This window comes from Leuciscus leuciscus (genome assembly GCF_965113295.1).
Source record: "Leuciscus leuciscus genome assembly, chromosome: 7".
NCBI lineage: Eukaryota > Metazoa > Chordata > Actinopteri > Cypriniformes > Leuciscidae > Leuciscus > Leuciscus leuciscus.
The window spans coordinates 18,298,879-18,318,881 of record NC_138731.1 but is presented as its reverse complement, the minus strand read 5'-3'; the positions used below and the strand labels follow the sequence as shown (position 1 = coordinate 18,318,881).

At 37.0% G+C, this 20,003-nt stretch overlaps 1 protein-coding gene across 1 annotated transcript in view; it reads right to left on the bottom strand.

The window, feature by feature from the left end:
• Positions 1–20,003, bottom strand: part of col4a1 (collagen, type IV, alpha 1) — a 72,261-nt gene that overhangs the window by 26,967 nt on the left and 25,291 nt on the right. The window contains exons 2-27 of the mRNA XM_082175796.1: positions 8,856–8,915; positions 8,321–8,410; positions 6,061–6,105; positions 5,878–5,922; positions 5,687–5,749; positions 5,497–5,550; positions 5,295–5,321; positions 4,409–4,486; positions 4,214–4,276; positions 4,071–4,106; positions 3,942–3,980; positions 3,573–3,665; positions 3,405–3,440; positions 3,045–3,104; positions 2,440–2,475; positions 2,247–2,291; positions 2,111–2,143; positions 1,898–1,958; positions 1,771–1,806; positions 1,514–1,660; positions 1,232–1,309; positions 1,065–1,148; positions 912–982; positions 532–723; positions 207–375; positions 25–117 (exon numbers count right to left, since the gene is read on the bottom strand). Coding sequence (XP_082031922.1) covers positions 25–117; positions 207–375; positions 532–723; positions 912–982; positions 1,065–1,148; positions 1,232–1,309; positions 1,514–1,660; positions 1,771–1,806; positions 1,898–1,958; positions 2,111–2,143; positions 2,247–2,291; positions 2,440–2,475; positions 3,045–3,104; positions 3,405–3,440; positions 3,573–3,665; positions 3,942–3,980; positions 4,071–4,106; positions 4,214–4,276; positions 4,409–4,486; positions 5,295–5,321; positions 5,497–5,550; positions 5,687–5,749; positions 5,878–5,922; positions 6,061–6,105; positions 8,321–8,410; positions 8,856–8,915 — 1,834 coding nt within the window. The remainder of the gene's footprint in view (positions 1–24; positions 118–206; positions 376–531; positions 724–911; positions 983–1,064; positions 1,149–1,231; positions 1,310–1,513; positions 1,661–1,770; positions 1,807–1,897; positions 1,959–2,110; positions 2,144–2,246; positions 2,292–2,439; positions 2,476–3,044; positions 3,105–3,404; positions 3,441–3,572; positions 3,666–3,941; positions 3,981–4,070; positions 4,107–4,213; positions 4,277–4,408; positions 4,487–5,294; positions 5,322–5,496; positions 5,551–5,686; positions 5,750–5,877; positions 5,923–6,060; positions 6,106–8,320; positions 8,411–8,855; positions 8,916–20,003) is intronic.

Genomic DNA, 20,003 nt, shown 5'->3' with positions numbered 1-20,003 from the left:
AACATTAGCATAACCTGAATTTACCTTGAAGACCAGGTCTGCCAGTCTCTCCACGAGGCCCTGGGGCACCGTGAGGTCCAGGTAAACTTATTACTGTACCAGCATCACCTTTACTTCCTATAAAGATATTTGGGATTATGGTTGTTTTAAAGAGCATATTATTTACAACCAGTGGATAAGCCAATGTATTACTCGAAATCAATGACCTGGAAATCCTGGGCTTCCTGGTGCACCAGGCAACCCTGAAGAGCCTTTTTCACCAGGTTCACCTGGCTGTCCTACACCTGGGATACCAGGGGGACCTCTCTCACCCGGAAGGCCGGTGGTACCAACATCTCCATCCAGGCCACGATCACCCTTAATACCAACTCTAGCCTAATCATAGAAAAGATTTATGAATCAAAATATATTCTATGGTTAGGAAAACACTGCAGAATATACATTGGGCCTTAGAAGCACTGTGAATTAGATGCAAAAGTGAATTCAGCTATGTAAGTATATAAGTCTTTTTAGTCAGATCTTTGAACTCACAGGCTCTCCCTTGGCTCCAGGTTCCCCTGGTTGGCCATCTCTTCCTGGGAGCCCATCAACACCTGGGAATCCTCTGTCTCCAGTAGTCCCAGTATAACCCTTATCTCCTTTCAACCCTGGAGCCACAAAGACATCACCAGGTTCACCCTGAGCGCCAGGGGCACCCATTAAACCCGGAGACCCATCTTGACCCTAAAGTCCAAGGAAATGCAAGAAGAAAGGTAAGATTTGTGCAGACAGGATTTATTGTGTTTACATCCACATTTAAAGTGGCCACAGTGCACTACCAATTGAGTTTGTATCCAATCCAATGTTTTTGGTGCCACAAAATGGACTTTGACATACTAAGTAAGAAATATAACAATATAAAATGTACGTACAGGATTTCCAGCAGGCCCAAAAGGTCCTGGCACACCCTTCTCTCCTTTACTCCCTACTTGTCCAGGAAAACCTAAAATGAAAACATTCAGCATGATGCATAATCTCAGAATGTCCAAACATACCAAAACAAAGCCTTGCTCACTGCTTCTCACCTTGCTGACCCTTTGGCCCCTGAGGACCAGGCAAACCTGGGGTCCCGGAACCAGTGCACTCTGTGCATTTTTCGCCTTGATCACCTGAAAGAGTAGAAAAACTCAGAACCAATTTTGAGGAAACTGAAACTACAGTGAACAAATGGATGACTGAATAACAGCCTCACCTTTCTGTCCCACCTCTCCTGGCAACCCTGCAGGTCCCGGAGGGCCTGGAGGTCCTTTTTCAATATTACAGTCTTCATCTAAAATAAACAAGATTAATGCCAATGACATTTTGGAATGGACAATCAAAGGAACCACACAATCATCTTTACACATTGTGTCTTATTACTATTAGCCTCTTACCAGAAATGACATAATCACTCCATTCTTTCCATGAAGTTTTTGAGTTATGATTATTATCACAGCATGACAAAAACAGTCATTTATGTTTAAGATGTTCTTACTGATCGGCCCTGGTGGTCCGGGTGGGCCAGGTTGTCCATCAACTCCGTTTGGACCTTTAAGAGACACTCCATCAACTCCTTTATCTCCCTTCTGGCCAATCTCTCCAGGAAGGCCAGGAGGTCCAGGAGGACCCTCAATATGTCTACCTGCAGTCACCATGGACATAAGGGAAAGCATCATCATTACTGTGAACTATTGTACTAAATTATACCAACCTAATTCTACATAACACTTTATCAAAGTGTGCTTCTCTCACCTGGGGGACCAGGATACCCACGCTCTCCCGGATAACCTGGTGGATGAAGAAAACAGATGAACAGATAAAAAGACTGTACAATTTGTCAGGACAACCGCATAAGGACAAGACGTCAAGCAGACATCACCTCTCTCTCCTTCTGCTCCGGGGGGACCAGGAGGACCAGGAGGGCCAGGACGACCAAAACCCTGTAAGATAATTAGTATTATTAGAAACTACCAGTCCATAACATTGTACTAAGTGAATTAGGTGTGGAAGTAGTGTGTGGCTTTGTTAGTCATCAGTACAGTTTCATTACTGCAGCCGTTATCTAAGTTTGAAGTATTCTGGAACCACTTACATGTCCTGGTGGTCCTTTTTCTCCTTTGTCACCCTAACATGAACCAAAGTCATAATTGAAATAAAAAATAATAATAAAAGAAAATGCATTTTATATCTAGAGTTACAGCATGGCCCTCCAAGATGGGATTTCTTACCTGTATGCCATCAAACCCAGGAGTACCAGCGAGGCCACTTTCCCCCTATCACAAACAAAGGGTTTCAAAAATAATCTTGTTCAATGTGATTTAAGTATTTGAAAAATAAGAGAGTACAATTAACCATTATCAAATCTGAAATAACAGCTGGCAACAGCTGCACTGCTCAAGTCACTGTCCAAGATCACCATACCTTTTCTCCACTCTGTCCATCTTTGCCTGGTTTCCCCTTGAAAACATAAAGTGAAGCTCAGATTTCACATAATAAATAAAACACTCCTATGATGAAAAGGTCAACAACAATATGTACATCATACAATTACACAATCACAACAATCATACAATCACAATTAATACAAAACAAGATGTACAGTGGAGGAAAGTCTGGGATTCAAAGCCTAAATTAACAATGTTGTATTTTACTTTATGGTATAAATTAATACAATTATTTAAGATTGATTATTGTGACAGATGGTCAGATGTTCTTGCTTCAATGCTCTCTGAATCTTTCTTAAATCAGGTTTTAAACAAACTCGTTGAGTTCATGCAGCTCAAGTGCTGCTGTCATCAAAAGAGATACAAACAAAATTTGACTTTTTAAAATAATATTTTGAATCTACTTATTCTGATAATATAATTTATAATTATAAAAAACCACTATAAAATTATTAAAGTACAAGATAACACATTTTTGCTATTGGTCTAAGAAATGTGGATCCCACTGTTAAAGCTGAGTGATTTATGATTAATGTATTATGTAAGTAAGCTTTTAGTTGTGTTCTTGTACAAGTCACTTACTATTGGTCCTGGTGGTCCTTGTTCACCTTTGATTCCAGGTTGATATGGTGCACAAAAACCCTTGGTGCAGAGGGCAAAGGCTAAATTAATATTTATTACTATTCTTTAAAACTTGTAGACAAACTCATAAATTCAAAGATTCAAACATCACAAGGTTAAGTTTTGTTTTACAGGTCAAATATACAAATATATACAAATAATGTTATATAATTATAAAATTGCATAATATTATAATATATAAAATTATATAAAAAAATATACAATAACACATTTTATCATATATTTATAATTATACAATTGATTCTGTACAATCCAGTTGTATTTGTTTATAGAGTTACACAATTTTGTGCGGTCACTTACTCTTTCTCCTTTGTCTCCTTTAGAGCCTGTTTCACCCTAGAAAACATGCAAGGCACAAGGAACACTTAACAGTGTAACTTAGATCAAATAAATGTAGCCCCAAAATATTTGGACACCTAAGCCACACAAAAACGTATACATTTCATAGGGGATTTGATGACATCATACCATTGGTCCAGGAATATAAATTGTTGTGCCAGGACCTTCAAATTCATCTTGTCTCCCAGGTGGGCCGGGGGGACCGGTTAAACCTTGTTGTCCCTGAAAAGAGAAACAGGGATGATCATGATAATGAGTGAGACTAAACCAGGAAAGATGCTGATCAGCTTTGATAATGCAATAGGTGGGGGTGTTATCTGACAAATGGGGTACAGAGTTTGATTCTTATGATTGTTTGTATTATATTGTCAACTTCAAGTCATGTTCAATAGTAAGAAGCACACAAATGTATTCTTCTAAGGCAGAATTTGTTACAACCTGAAGCACATGCTGCAAGTGCCACTAAAGGTTATGAGCCAATAGTTTCCCAGAACTCACCTTTTCTCCTTTCTCACCAAGAAATGTCAACTTGTCACCCTGCAACAAGAACGGGTAAGACAGCCTCTAGTCATTTCACAAACTCTAGACACAAACATTATAATCTATGCAAAAGATTTCAGATGTTACCGGCTCTCCCTTTTGACCAGTTTCACCAGGCCTTCCCTTCAAAGAAAAATGGCATGGTGTGAGATTCAGGTGAGAGTTCACTGGTGTCGGTTAATAATGTTTTAGTCTATAATTTGTTTTAGAGATTTTAACTTTAGACTCACAGGAGGTCCAATTGGTCCAGGTTGGCCGAGTGGCCCTTGTAGTCCAGGAAATCCGTTTTGCCCCTAAACAATGAAAAGAGAATCAGATAAAAGTTATGAAACATTTTAAAGCATTCAACAGGCAATAATATATAAATTGTAAATGCACATTTTCAATATGAACACAAAAAGGGACATTGAAATTAAAATCCGTACTGGTGAACCGGGTGGTCCTGGAAAGCCCCTGTCTCCTTTTTGAGGGATGGGTACTCCAATAACACCACCTGGATCTCCCTATGAGAGTGAAATATTAAAAACAAATTTACTACACCATTTTCAAGACACACATCAATGACTAATGAACTATACTGCTTGACCAACGCTATCTCACGACCAATTCGTATGAGTGAGTACGAGGTGGCTAATTCGTACGAATTCGTTCGACCTCACTCACCTCCATACGAATTGGGCAACTCATAAAATATGTACGATTTAGCAAAAATCGTACGAATTCATACAAACTCCCTCGTAAAATACATACGAATTGCCGTGAGATCGGGCTGGCTTGACAGAAGAATTGTTTTTCTTCTTGATTACCACCATTTTATAAAAGCAACTAGGCACTCGAGCCAGTACGTAATAGTAATTTTACCATGGTTAGGGTTGATTTAGGCACTCTTCATGCTTTATGATGTGCTTAAAGGGTAAGATTGCAGATTTTCAACTACCTTTATATAGTTACAATGTCATTAGTAATACCATTCAATGTCATTCATACTCTTTCTCTGTGTTATCCACGCCCAGATATCCCTGTTTATTTGTCAGCATAAGTCCATTCAGCAGACTTTTAGCTCCAGGGCTTTTGTTAAACCTACAGATAGAACTATATTTTTGTATTCCCACTCACAGACAGTCTATTCGACAAAGGGATTCAAAATCAAAAGTGCATTATGGGTGTTGAAGTTTTTAGCAAAAGGGAACAAAATATCCCTTTTTCTCTGTTTTCTCATGCAGTACTGATTTATTGTCACTTGTTAATAACCCCCTTTAAGAGCAAATCTCTGTATCATATGACCATATTGCTTTAAAATGGGTTTCATACCTTTACTCCCTTCAAACCTGGAATACCCTGAGGAAGATTCAGAAAGATATTTGTTAAGTCAGGAATCTGTTGTTGGACTGGATTAACAATGTTACAAATATAACACAAGATGTACGTTTTTATGTAATGGCACAGTTTATTAAGCAATGATATAAATTTGACATATTAGAGGTATATGACATGACATAAAAACTAATCATACTGGTGGTCCTTGCAGTCCTGGAAAACCTGGATTTCCGTCAAAACCACGCTCCCCCTGGAAAACACAAAATAAATCCTCTATTCAATCACACTGAGGATTTTGAGATTGACACTGATGGCTCATCCCAATTGATTCACTTTAAATAAAAAAAATAATAGGTCTCATCAAAAACACAACAAACATTTTGTACCTTGGTTCCATTGCAGCCTGGAATTCCATGAGGTCCAGGTGCGCCTTCTAGACCTGGAAGACCCTGTAGAATATCAAAACAATAGCAGGAACACACAGAGATGCAGAAACATTGTTTTGTTTCCCCAAAATTCATAATATTCATTCATGATGATCAATTTTCTCCAAAAAAAGACTTTCAGTTCAACTTACTGGAATACCTGGACGTCCTGGGAAACCTGCCACACCGGGTGGGCCCTACAAAAGAAACATCTATATGATATAATGATGTAAAAGTAAATTTTGCAGTGCTGCTATTATGTAACATTAATTCTTTTTTTTTATCAGTCTTACAAAATATGACTATATTTTTACAAGACAAGAGCAGACACTTACTCTGCTTCCTTTCATTCCTGGAGCTCCTGACTCCCCTGTATCTCCCTGGAAGAAAACACAAAAACATATTAAAAGAACACTGCAATTCATATTTGCTTTTGCCAACTCGCCTTAAAATTGTCTATAGTTATAACAGCAAAGTGTTGGTTGCCATTTGTAAAACCCAGGGTGACTTTATTGTGCTTTTCAAAAATGAGGATACTATTACCTTTAATGGTAAAAACTTGAAAATGTGTTAACTCTAGTTATTGTGTTAACCATTAATCTGGGTATATACCGTATCCGTATATAGTATTTACAAAACTTGTTAAATATAAAAAAAATTATTATGAAGTGAAGTGGACGAGGGAAGTTTATATGGACGGACCCTTGCTCCCTCGATTTTGACCAAGGGAGCAAGTCTACTTCATATGTACTCTTCAGGCAGCTCCATATACCACAATGCAACACGACTGTGAAGTCAACGCATATTGCGTTTAATTTACCCCACCACAAATAACTCTATGATATTAATTATTTAAAAAATTTATATTTAAACAACTCAAACACACCTATATACATATAGAATGCTGCATTAAACAATTTCGTAATGGAAAAAAAGTAATAATAAAATCAACCCCATAGTGGATTCTAAGTGATCAAGGACTTAGCACCTTCTTCTTCTTCTTCTTCTTCTTCTTCTTCTTCTTCTTCTTCTTCTTCTTCTTCTTCTTCTTCTTCTTCTTCTTCTTCTTGCCACCCTAGTTTGTTTGTTTCCTCTTTCCTCTTCTTCTTCTTCTTCTTCTTCTTCTTCTTCTTCTTCTTCTTCTTCTTCTTCTTCTTCTTCTTCTTCCCACCCTAGTTTGTTTGTTTCCTCTTTCCTCTTTTCTAGTTCCCGCTAGTCTTTTGTTGTCATAGTAACTAATTTGATTAGTCATTCTGTTCAGGTGTGTGCACCTCATTATGTCTGTATATAAATTCATGCATGTTCCTCTTTTGTTTGTTAATGATATAGTTGTGTTTGTTTGCCTTCCTGGATTTAAGTTTACACTTGTGGATTATTAAAAAAATTCTGAACCTTTTCTTCTTCATTGTATGAGCTTTTGGCTAAGGCTTTGTGCTTTGCTGGCGTAATGTGTGTTTCTATATGGTAGGGATGGGGAAATGAAGCCTCATGAATCACAGAGGCTTTCCCCCCTGACTGTTCCAGATTCAAAGCTTCGAGAGTGTCGAGAACAGCGCCATCTGGTGCTTATTCAAAATAAAGCAGCCAGAAGCCTGTGTTAGAAGCTCTGGCAGATGAAGCAACCACAACACACTCCATAGTTGCAATGTTATGTGTACGAATAAAAGCCTTACATGTTTGTGTTTGATTTGTTCATTAAATAAATTCATTTTCTCTCCTCACAAACCCATCAACCAGACTGAGCCAACAATGACTCGTTAAATAAGATCTGGGGTTCCAGCCTTCTGACACACAAAGTGAAACGCGCACGTGATTGGACAGAAAGTGAGGCTTCATTTGTCGTCGATCACGTGACTCTAGTAAACCAATACACACCCCAATACGGGGCTTCACTAGAAATTGTGTCGCATGTGTGTTACGCACATCAAAGCTTCAGTGTCATACGTAACATCACTACTATATGGTTTGCATCTTTATATGGCACTGACATGTGTTAGCTTTGCAGGTGATCCTGACCAGGATGAAATGATTTTTGTGAAATTGACATTTTTATTTGGGTATGTAAATGGAGTCAGCCATTTGCTAACGTACCTGAAGCTGTGCTGCACATTTTAGGTCAGTTTCACACATGGGTGAGCGAGGCGGTTAAATATCAGTGAATGGGGCGAGTTCTGAGAAGTGACAACACACAGATTTGCTGTAATCTGTAAATACGAGTGTATGTGATGTGTGGATCTGCTGTTCCGCTTGCTGAAGTTTATGATAGAAAAGTAGTTCGATCAATAACGTGAAGGCATTGTGCATAATCTACCAATTGTGACGTGCAAGAAGGCGGGATCTACAAAGAACCATCAAAGCATTGCAAGTATGCGTACATAGAATGTATGAGGACTTTAGAGATTAGAAACAAAACCCAAAAAACTGACATTTTAGGCAATTTAGACATTTCAACCAGACACTTTGTTAAGGTCCAAAAATGAGGGTACTAAAGCAAAACCAGTTGAGAGCCATTGCACTGTACTAGTCATACTCTCCAAAAAAGGGAACTTTCGAATAGCAAATAGAAATTACTTCAAAATCAGTATTGCACTTTACCTTTGGTCCCATTGGCCCTGGGGGGCCCTCATGACCTTGCAATCCAGGAAATCCGACATGGCCCATTAAACCAGGGAGCCCAACCTCACCCTAATAAGGTAGAACAAAGGGTGATGAATTCAATTAAATTAGTGTCTTCTCATACAGATTCACTACTGACCTTACATGTAAAAATATATGCTGTTAACAGAACCGCACCACTAGATGGCGCAACAGATCCTTCTTTGTAGGATCAGTGCTCTGACATTATGAACTACATAAAAAATATAATGAATGGCACACACTCAAGTGATCACGGTGTTCTTGTGCTGGGTGTGTACAGTTCATGCTGTATTACAATGTTCAACAATATATATATTTTTTATAACTAGTATAATGCTTGATCCCTACTCTAATCTTTACTTTCACACTCCCTCCTCAAGTCCTAATTCTAATTTGACCTCTTCTACTAGGTCAAAGTGCTAGTGAAGATGTCTGAAAGAAACAATATTTAAAACAGGTGAGATGTGCAGGAAGCAGAGGAAAACATATTCACCTTTGCGCCTTTAACACCACTGCAGTCACATCCACCACATGAAGACCCCGAGCATCCTCCCTGCAAGAAAGAAAATGTCAAGTTTCACACTGAACCACTAGGAGGCGGTAAACACATGGAATTGGCATTGGCATCAGGTTCTTAAAGGAGATGCCTGTGAAGGACAAGAGCATTGGACTAAATCAGGGGTTGGCACTGCGCCAGTAAGTCAGTGCTGGCAGAATGTAGGCCTACCAATGGTTTAAAAATAACTTGACAAACAATGAAAGCTTGCATATATGCACATCATGTTGTATCTATATACAGTGGCGTAAATTTAGATTTAAAGCAGCACTCAGTAGCTTCGGGACTTCTTCGCTGTATTCTCGCTTTTTGCTCGCAGGTTTCTCTCTAGAGCTCCCCCCACAGCTTCGGAATAGATATTTGACAACACTGTTGTAAAAACTCGTTGTTGATTCTCAGACACCAGAGGCTATAGATCAACGACATCAAAGCAGATGGGACATTCTTTAAAACGTCGTCTTCATTCGGGTTCGGACAGCGTGAGGGAGCGCAATAATGACAGCATTTTAGCAGATTTCTTTTGGCCGTAAAGCAATTGTTTACATCGCGAGACCTGATATCACGCGAGACTTCCTGACGCGGCGGCCGGCGGCCCGCCGGCTCAAAGTTGCAAGTGCGTATTTTCCGCTCACGGGCACCAGGGGGGTGCGAAACGACCACCATTCAACCCGAAATAAGTAATATAACCATTCCAATGACTCCGAAGCTGTTCAGTTAAGGTAAAAAAAGTTACTTAGTTCACCTTTAAAAAGCGGGTGGGAATGGGGGGTGGGGTAACAATAACAATTGCAGAAAAAATAACATTACAATGTCCAGAAATCAATTTCAATAGTAAAAATGTTATCGACATAGAAGTCATGTTTAACGTGATAGTTTCATCCTTAAATCTACTATAATACAATAAATTGTTAGTCACTAGATTCTTCACAACAGTGAATAAATATATAGATTGTTCATGTGTCTTAATGGTCTGTTGGCAGAACTTTTGTTAAGTATGTCAGAGAGGTTATGGCTTCTAATCCTCCCTTGTATAGTTTTTTTTTGTTTTTTTTTTGTTGTTGTTGTTGTTGTTTTTTTTTGGGGGGGGGGGGGGGGGGGTTATATGGTTACAGTGTGTCACACATAATGATCCATGCAGATACATGGTGCCCACATTGTGTGGTTTTGCTTCACTTGTACAGTGATTATTTATTTCAAAATCTGCTTCTCTAATTATCTGTGGGTCTGCAGCAATTTAGTTTTTAATGACAGAGATGACGTCTACACAAATTTTACCCAGCCAAACTATATGTAAAAAAAGATTTAAATTTGATAGACACAAGCTCTTTTTGTGGTGCCCTATAGTGAAACTGCACCTTATTTCTTTATTTATTTATTGTTTGTTTGTTTGTTTTTTGTTGTTTATAGACCAAAATTTGAACAAACAAAAAAATTTGTATTTTACTATTAATATTGTATTGCTCCTTGGCACATATATTGTAGTAAATTCAGTGAAAAAAACAACAACAAAAAAAACAAAACAAAAAAACTTTAATTGTCTTTAAAAAAAGATATCGAGCAATTTATCCAAGCTATTTCATCTTCGAAGTACTCCAAAGCAAAATAAAAGTTTAAAATAACCCTTTTTAATTTAATTTGTTAAAGTATGCAGTATGTTTTAAATGTAATATTTATTTAGTTATTTGTTAATTTTGTTTATTTTGTTTATTTTGTTTATTTTGTTTATTTTGCTTGCTTGCTTACTTTTCCTTCCCACTTTAGTACCATATTATAGTACTATATTCAATCTGTACATTTGCATTTGTGCTTCATGTATATTTTTGTGATACATTGGAAATAAAAAATACAGATAAAAGCTACACCCCATAACACACTATCCTTGTTGATCCTGGAACAAAATTCCAATCAACCAATCAGATTTGAGGGATAGGTTTATAGTTAATCCTAAATTTAGGCTTACAACAAGGGTTAGAACATTAGGGCTAAAGGGCTAAAACATTCTTATTCACTTACAATTTCTCTCTGATATTAGGGATAAGAAATGGGTAAGGTTATGTTGAGGTTTTAGGCATAAGGGATAGGACTATGTTTTTGGACAGGAATATTATTCCAGGATCAACAAAAGATGTCTTACTTGGCAAAAAAGGAAGCTTAGTTTGGACTATTTATTCATGCAGTGTTGGGAATAAACTAATCCCTCTGCTCTCTTTTTCACACGTAGATCTGGACAGTCCGACTCATCCTATCAGTTCGTTCTAAACGTACCTCTTTTCATATTAACCTAAACGGTTATCTCTCATGTATCTCTTGCAAGTTCATTCAGATGGTTATTGTAAACAAATTAATATAAAGATTCACAGATTCAACTGAATTGTTCTTGTTATTGTACATTTAATTGTGCAGAAACACTTTGGGCTGTATAACATTAGCAAATGTTGCAATTAATAAATCATATTCATATTTATCATACTTAATAAATCATATTCAATTAATAGGTTTTTGCAGAATAGAGGTCCACATTTGCATTGCATTTTACTCTAATTTTGTGTCTCAACGTCAAATGACGACTCAGGAAAGAAATATTACTTCCATTTAATTTGTTACACGGAAAGGAAAGGTCAAGTCAAGTAGCCTACATTGTTGTATACATCATCCTGTTTAGTATACTCTATTGCAGGGGTTTTCAAACTTTTTGTGTGTGTGGACCACTATTTGTAATCAAGAATTTTCACGGACCACCTCATGATACACATAATAAAATATGTCTACACACAGTCCTACCTGAATTAATCCACACCTTTAAATAGCACTAAAACTATAACTGGTCATCACATCAGTACAACAGGCTTGTTAAAAGAAAGTTTACTGCACACAACGGCTGCCACATATTTAATTGATTTATTTACTCAAGCGCCCGAGGGCATAATCAGGTTAATTTGAACAACAGGCTTATTTCCATAGCAATGGAGTATGAAATCTATAGGCTACAGTAATAAGAACACTTGGATTTAGTCAACATTTCAAAACCTTTGACGATTTTAGGGGATTATTAATCTTCAGAGTTTTACAAGTCCTCAAAAAGTAGGCTTGAGTTTGTCCACTTAACAGCACATCCGCAAAATATTTCAGAAACGCGAGATCAAGAAACTAACTGGAAATTAAAATAATAACAGGCCTTATTCATTCCATTTATAAACATTTTGTTTCATATAAACTGCCTATAAAGGCTATGCGTGTGATGTGATAATGAGAACATATTTGCCTCTGCCCTTTTCTCTTCAGAGAACCTGTTGTTATCCACCGATCCATGTTGTGGTTCTAACGGCACTGAACTTGAACGTCACGGCCGAGCGCCACTAGCCTATTTTAGTAATCACACAATAACTTGACAATTTAATTAAAATTGTATATAACTATATAGGCCTACATGTTCTTTTTACTTTTTATTTTTTTAGGGGAATTTCCTGGTGAAATGAAGGTAAAAAAATATTTTATTTTGCCTTTCCACGGACCACCTGCAGTACCCTCACGGACCACTAGTGGTCCGCGGACCACAGTTTGGGAATGGCCGCTCTATTGTATACTTCACATTTCAGCACATGTAGTAGATCATCCAAAGGTTCTCTACTCATTTGACCCAGAAGAGAGAGAGAGTTCCCATAAAGTTTTACTACAGTCCCTGTGAATTTTACCTATAGTCCTGATACCACGCATGCATACTTTTTTGTAAAAAAAATATATAAAAAATCGTTCATCAAAATGAAAATTCTGTCATTAAAGGGATATTTCACCCAAAAATGAAAACCATTCACTCACCCTCAAGATGTTTCAAACCTGTATGAGTTTCTTCCTCATATGGGTAACCAAACAGTTGATGGGCCGCATTGACTTCCATAGCAGGAAATAAAAGTACTATGGAAGTCGATGGGTGCAGTCAACTGTCTGGTTACTAACATTCTTCAAAATATCTTCTTTTATGTTCAACACAAGAAAGAAACTCATACAGGTTTGGAGCAACATAAGGGTAAGTAAATGATGACAGTATTTTCATTTTTTCATATTTTCTATCCCTTTAACTACTCACCCTCATGTCGTTTCAAACCCATTAGACTTATTTTTTTTATCTTCGGAACACAAATGAAGATATTTTTACACAATCGCTTTATATGATGAACAGATTTAATCAAGGCTTTTGTTCACATATAAATATTGATCAGTGAATGTAGAGCAATTCAATTTGGTAAATGGAAGCTCGAGAATGACGTACGAAAACCAAAAAGGCTCACACCAGCATATTTGAGCTTCCGCAAGAACAATGCATATTGTTACGCTTCACCAAATTTAAGTGTTCTATGTATATTTGCTGATTAATATTTATATGTGAATGAAAGCCTAAATTAAATCTGTTCATCATATAAAGTGATCCTGTCTCTTCAGAAGTATTGGATTAAACTGCTTGATTCATATGGATTTATTTTACAAACTCTTATGCTCGTTTTGAAGTGTCAAGAGTTTTGGGTGAAAAGACTTTCAATGGAGGGACAGACTCAGATTTCCTAAAAAAATATCTTCATATCTGTTTCGAAATTAAACAAAAGTCTTATGGGTTAGGAACGACATGAGAGTGAGTAATTGATGACAGAGTTTTCATTTTCGGGTGAACTAACCCCTTAATATAATGTATACGTCAGAAATTGTAAGAGTAGTATGTTATTATTGTACCAACGTTTGTATGATATAAAGGCACAACAGAGCTTGCTGCTTTGCACTACAAAGATTGAATATGACTTAAATATTTTATGTACTGTAAGGTGAAAATTGTGTATAATAGCTCAAGCCAAGACATTTATTTACAAGCTAACTGTTGTATACACTGAAAATTATTATGACAAAAAACATGCACAGGTCTCTCTCTCTCTCTCTCTCTCTCTCTCTCTCTCTCTCTCTCTCTCTCTCTCTACATAACAGTGTATACATGCGTATGTTACCAAGGAGATGAAACAAGTAGTTGGCATGCATGCAGATTGTTTGGTCTATACTGAAAGATTACAGATATCATGGAGAGGGTCCTGTAGATCCAAACAGAGGCATCATGCCAACAATTTAACAGACCTGTTCTACTGTTAAAACCCTAATAAAGGCCTCTCTCTATATCACTAGATGGACAGCTGGTCTAAGCATGATACTGGACCCTGGGAACCCATTTCTTCCATCCACGCATCCTTCTATCATTGCAGCCGTTCTCCCGCTCACGTGTGAGGCAGGCAGCCAAATGTCTGCACATCTGGAGAAGCAGGCCTGGCGAGGACTAGCACCAGCTGCCGGGGTCGGGTCTGTGACCGCACTGCCCCCACCGCGAGCCCTCCTAAAGGCCTAACTGAATCAGCATGTGGGTGCTGAGGACCATGAGAAACACCGCTTTCAGTCTCAAATATCAGCTCTGGCTTGACCCACTCTGGCCATTTCTACAAAAGCCCGCCATCCCTGGAGTGTAATTTCCGTATGTGAACAGACCGTGCTCTGGCTATAATGTTAGATCGGACATCCCTAATGCAATCTCAGTGCCAATGAGAGGCATTCTTCCAGCAATTCACAGACAAGCTGACAAAAATATATCCCTTTCTACAAGAGAACTGAATGTCTTGTAAGTAGAATGCCCACTCTCACACACTCACTCACACACACACACACACACACACACACACACACACACACACACACACACACACACACACACACACACACACACACACACACACACACACACACACACACACACACACACACACACTCACTATCCCGCCTGTTTTTGAACAGTTAAAGATAGTGCTGACCTACTTCCTAACAGCCAGTCAGTCTATTAAAACAAGTAGGTACTTTCCAGCAACAAGCCACACTTGGCATTTCAGGACTTTTTTAAAGCATTTTTGTAAGGCATGAATGCCATGTTTTTGTTGTCAACATTATTAAATAATTATGTTAGTATGAAAGGTAGGCCAGTTTCTTGCTTGGCTGTACCCAACAATTTAAATAAAACAGCAATGTCATCCTAATCTGTTAAATTGATACAACAAACATCTTATTATTAACATTTAAAATACAAAAAAACAAAAACAAAAAAAACATTATATATATTTAGCCATCTCAAAATGCATTTTATGTGCAACATGTTATTGCATGATTACCTTCAATTAGAAAAAAGTTTAAAAAAATAGATATAACTGTGACAACCAAGAAGTAACATAATCTGGATTTGTTTTGTTGTTGTTGTTTTTGGTAACACTTTATTTTGATGGTCCCTTTTGAACATTCTGTTGACTATAAGTAACTTTGCAACTGCATGGCAACTAACTCTCATTACAGTATTAGTAGACTGACTCTCTGCTTAATATCTGCAAACTCTTTATTGTGAAGGTCCTCCTACAGACATTCTACTGACTATAAGTAATTTAGCCTTCATGTCAATAAATTCTGACCCTAGTCTACTAATACTCTACAAACTCTCTAATGACAGTTAGTAGACATGTAGGTGCAGCGTTACTTATAGTCAACAGAATGTGTTAAAGGGACCATCAACATAAAGTGAAACCAATAAATCTAGCAACAAACCAATAAGTTAATTCATACAGGCCTTGTTTATTGTTGTTACTCATTCTAGAGTATGATTTATTTATATTTTAGTTCATATAAATGCTATATACTTGATTTTATATCATTTGATTTTGAAATATTTTAAATTAATTAATTGCATTTAACATTAGGGACAGTACTTTTATTTATTTTTTGTTAAGTAATTGATGTTTACTGTCACATATGCTGTGTTTTGGTTCTGTTTTCCCTGGGCCTGTCTTCTGACCCAGTTTCTCAGTGCATCTGATTAGGTATCCCATTTACCTGTTGTCTCATTAATTAGCTCATTAGTTCCTCTTTTGGTTTAGTATTTATACTCTTTGTATTCCTGCAGTCTTTTTCCTGTCTTCGTTAATGTTAACGTGCGTAATGTCTGTTTCCCTGTGAGTTTTGTGAATTAAAGACCGTTTCCTGATTCCTTCGTCTTTGTGCACTACTTTTATACTATCACCTGTGACATTTACTCAGCAATGACACATTAAATTGATCAAAAGCGACATTAAAGACATTTGTAGTGTTACACTATTTTAAAATATTACTGTTTTTAAATGCAGCATTGAGCATTAGAGACTATTTTTCAAAAAGATTAAATAATCATACTGACCCAAAACTTTTGGGAGGTTGAGTATGTCCCACTTAAAGTTAGAGAAACACTCTAAGTGACTTTGTAAGTACATGTCAACTCATTCTACAAACCTGAACCCTAACACCTAACCCTAACCTAACAGTCTATTACAGTCGACTAATACTCTAATGAGAGTTAGTTGACATCTAGTTGCAAAGTTACTTATAGTCAACAGAATATCTAAAGTGGAAACATTGTATCCGAAGTTAGTTTCTAGAATCTATAGTTTTGTCTTCATTATAAAAGACTCTCCCTCATCTTTTCTTTTCTGCGTCATCATGTTTGAAATAACCACCAGATCTCTGAAGGCCAAAGTCAGATCTGTTAGGGATCAGACATTCCTCTTTCTCCAAAGCATGACCGAGGTCAGATCCCACCCGTCGACATGCATGAGTAGCGTGATCTACGCACATGTGTATAAGTTGCTTTATCATTCTAATGTATATTTTAGCACTCAGAGATCCTGTGATGACTATCGCCCAGTTCAGACCACAGCTTGCTAATCTGCAGCCTGGATCAGCACAGCAGGGGAACTCCTTTGAAATGGGAATTTTGTTTTTCCTTCCCAGGTCAGTCTTGCATCCCAACAAACCCAAACATGACTTGAGCAGAAAAATAGCAAAAGCAGACAAGAGTGCTGATAAAACTCTTAATATAGATGTTTTTATAGATGTGAAAAATGTGAGTGCTTAAATGTCCTTGCTTTCAAAGACATTATCGTGAGATTTTGTGTTTGGCCTGTGATATATAAACCGTCTCTCTTCTGGTTTTGTCTAGGCATTGCTCTTAGAGCAAACAACCCATGAAAGCGTGAAGAATGAATCAGGCGTGAAAACACAAAGACACAACTTGTCCTCACCTTTACATTTGTGCTGGGTTAAAGAGCAGTGCAAAAGTGAGATATTTAACACCATCAGTGTGAAAGGAGGCTGTTTTGTAAGCCTTAATGTAGTTTCTTTGGCTTTTAGAATTAATTTGCTAAAATTTTGGAAGGAATGACTGATGATTGGTTTCAGGCTTGGACCGAATGTATATTAAACATGCATTTCTGAATGAGTTATGATTTTTAGGCTCTTTGAGGCAGAAAAATAAACATTGGACTGATTTATTTTCCATGAATGCATGGAAACAAATGATTAATCAATTGCAATTAACTGACTTGAATAGCTTATTTTGGTGGGTGTACGCCAGTTTCCATTTCTAACATTTGTTTTTCTTGAGCGCATTGTGTGTTCTCATGTCCCCCCCAAAAAAGTAAACTTTCCTAAATAAATACACATTAGGTCTAGTGTTCTGACAAATGTATCAAAATGAAGTACGTTCAAGCTTATAACAAGAAAAAATATCTGCCAATACGATAAGAAAAATAAACTTAACTCAAGGGGAAACTGTCAGGGTTCTGTTTATTCTTGAGTTGGTGACAGAGCTCTTGACATTGCTATCGTCTTGTCTTTCTGTGAGCGCCGGTTTCGCCGAGTCATGCGCTCTTCCATCTACATGAGTTGGCCTGTGTGAGGGGCATGGTGTTTGGATCCCGGCACTTTGGTCTAGTTTGGTTTCGGTTCTGTGTCAGGATTCGTACCTTCATAATCCATGTGTTTGTCGTCTGTAGTGAGCGCATGGAATAATTTGTTCGTTCTCGAGTGCTTTGTCTTGTTGTGTGAGCGTGCGGTTTCGAGTTTGTTCGGGCCGTACGCTCTTCTGTCTGCGTGTGTTGTTGTATTCTGTGTAGTTTTCATGTTTTGTCTTGTGCTGTGTATCAAGTGGCTGGTGTTTTTCACTGGCTGCTGCTTTCATGTTGTCATGTTTTGTGTGAACGCATGGCTTATGAGTGTTCTCATTGGCTGCATGTTTGTGTCTAGTTTTGTTTGAGCACATGGCTTGTGATTGGGTTCGCTGGCCATGTGCTTGTGTTTTTGTCATGTTTTGTGTGAGCACATGGCTTGTCATGTATGTTTCCTTGTGTCATGTATTCTCCTGTCTATTGTCTTAACCCCGCCCATCTTGTTACCTGATTATTGGTTAATTTGCCCCACCTGTCATCCCTCGTTACCTGCCTTGTTTGCTCCCTATATTGGAGCGGTTTACACAACACCGTTTTCAACCAGAAATGCAAAACTTTGTATGTGTTTTGGCCATTCGTTTACATGACAACAGCGTTTTGGGTGTCTGAAAACACAAACTTTTGAAAATGGGTTTCAAAATGCTAGTTTTTGAAAACGGTCTCTGTGTAAACAACAAAAACACAAATCTCTGAAGACAATGACATCACGCACATGCGTCTTTTACCCGTGAGGTAAAAGGCGCCTTTGATTTTATTTTTTCTCTAAACCACTAGATGGCGCAAAAACTTGCCGCAGCACTTTACAGAACATTCGCTTTTCAAGATGCATGTAGAAATTTGGCTGATCCTTGACGCAGTAGCGGACAGCAGCTTAAAGTTGATTCTGTGCTAATTTGGGATAATAATGGGATCTCCTTTACTTAATCTTTACTTTTTAAAATAACTTTGTTTCTGTTTTAATATTTTTTTTAATATTTTTTAAAATAGTTTTATGATAGTATATTTTTGAACAAAATTGAATGAATTATTTTATTTATCAAAATAAACAGAAAATAGTTGAAAGTTTGCTAAAGTGATTGTTTTGAACAAGTATTAACTTAGACATTATTAAAAACATTATTTTAGCTAAAGTATTTGTATCAATATTGTGTGCCTTTTGTCCCCCTTGCTAATTTGTACATTTATAAGATTTTTTTTTTTAAATGAACCACTTTTATGATTTATTTTCACACAAAATGTGTTGCTCCATCAATGTTCAATACAAACATTATTATATTTTTTTATTTTTTATTTTTTTGCAATCATATCATACACTTTGTGAGGAGTGAAAAGCGCAGTTTTTCTTAAGGTGTGCCTGTAGCCCCGTTGTACCCTACTAAATTATAATTATGGAATAGTTATGCTCGATTTATTACCTGTTATCCACTTTTTGATCATAGACCTGAAAATGAAATGTCCAACTTAAACTGTCGTAAATCTTGAATGCTTTGGAGCACAGACTTAAGTTTGATCTCTTTTTAGAGGAGATACTTGGAAGATTATTGCTGAAGTGAAAAAAAAAAATCACTTTTAAAAAAAAAATAAGAACAGTTATATAAGTTTAAGTTTATTATTACATATGTGTGTCTTTTTCATATATCTGTTTTCTTTCTTTTTTTATTTTACTATCTGTGTAATGTATTTGTCTCTGTGTGCTGGAATCTTGACACCAAAACAAATTCCTTGTGTGTGCAATCATACTTGGCAATAATTTGCACAAAAATACTAATTTTAAATTAACTCCAAACCTGTGAGAAAATCAAAGCCATAAATCTAAACCAGTTGTGGTCCAAATTTGAGGTTGATATCTCAAAAATTAGCTTACCAAATTGCAGTACCAAACGTTTACACTAGATTAAATGAGTCTCTTATTAATTTCCAATGGGGTCATTTTTGACTGCAAAAAAATATAAGTATGACTACTTTTTTTCATGACCATTTACCTTTTTTGAATCATGTCCATGATTTTTTACCTTTGCCAAGTTTCGTACCATTCTGATGAAGTAAAAAATTCAAAAAAAAAAAAATGACTGAACAGCACTAGGCTATAGGGTTAAGCTTATAATCACTTAATTTTGTTTCATTTTTCAAAAAACAAAATTTAATGTCTTATGTCATTTTGCCTCTCAAGTTAATGTATATTGATTTATGAAAGTTTAGATATAAAATATTGTGATTTGCATTCCGCAAATCAGCCTGAATGGGTCGAACTGGTGGGTAAATGATG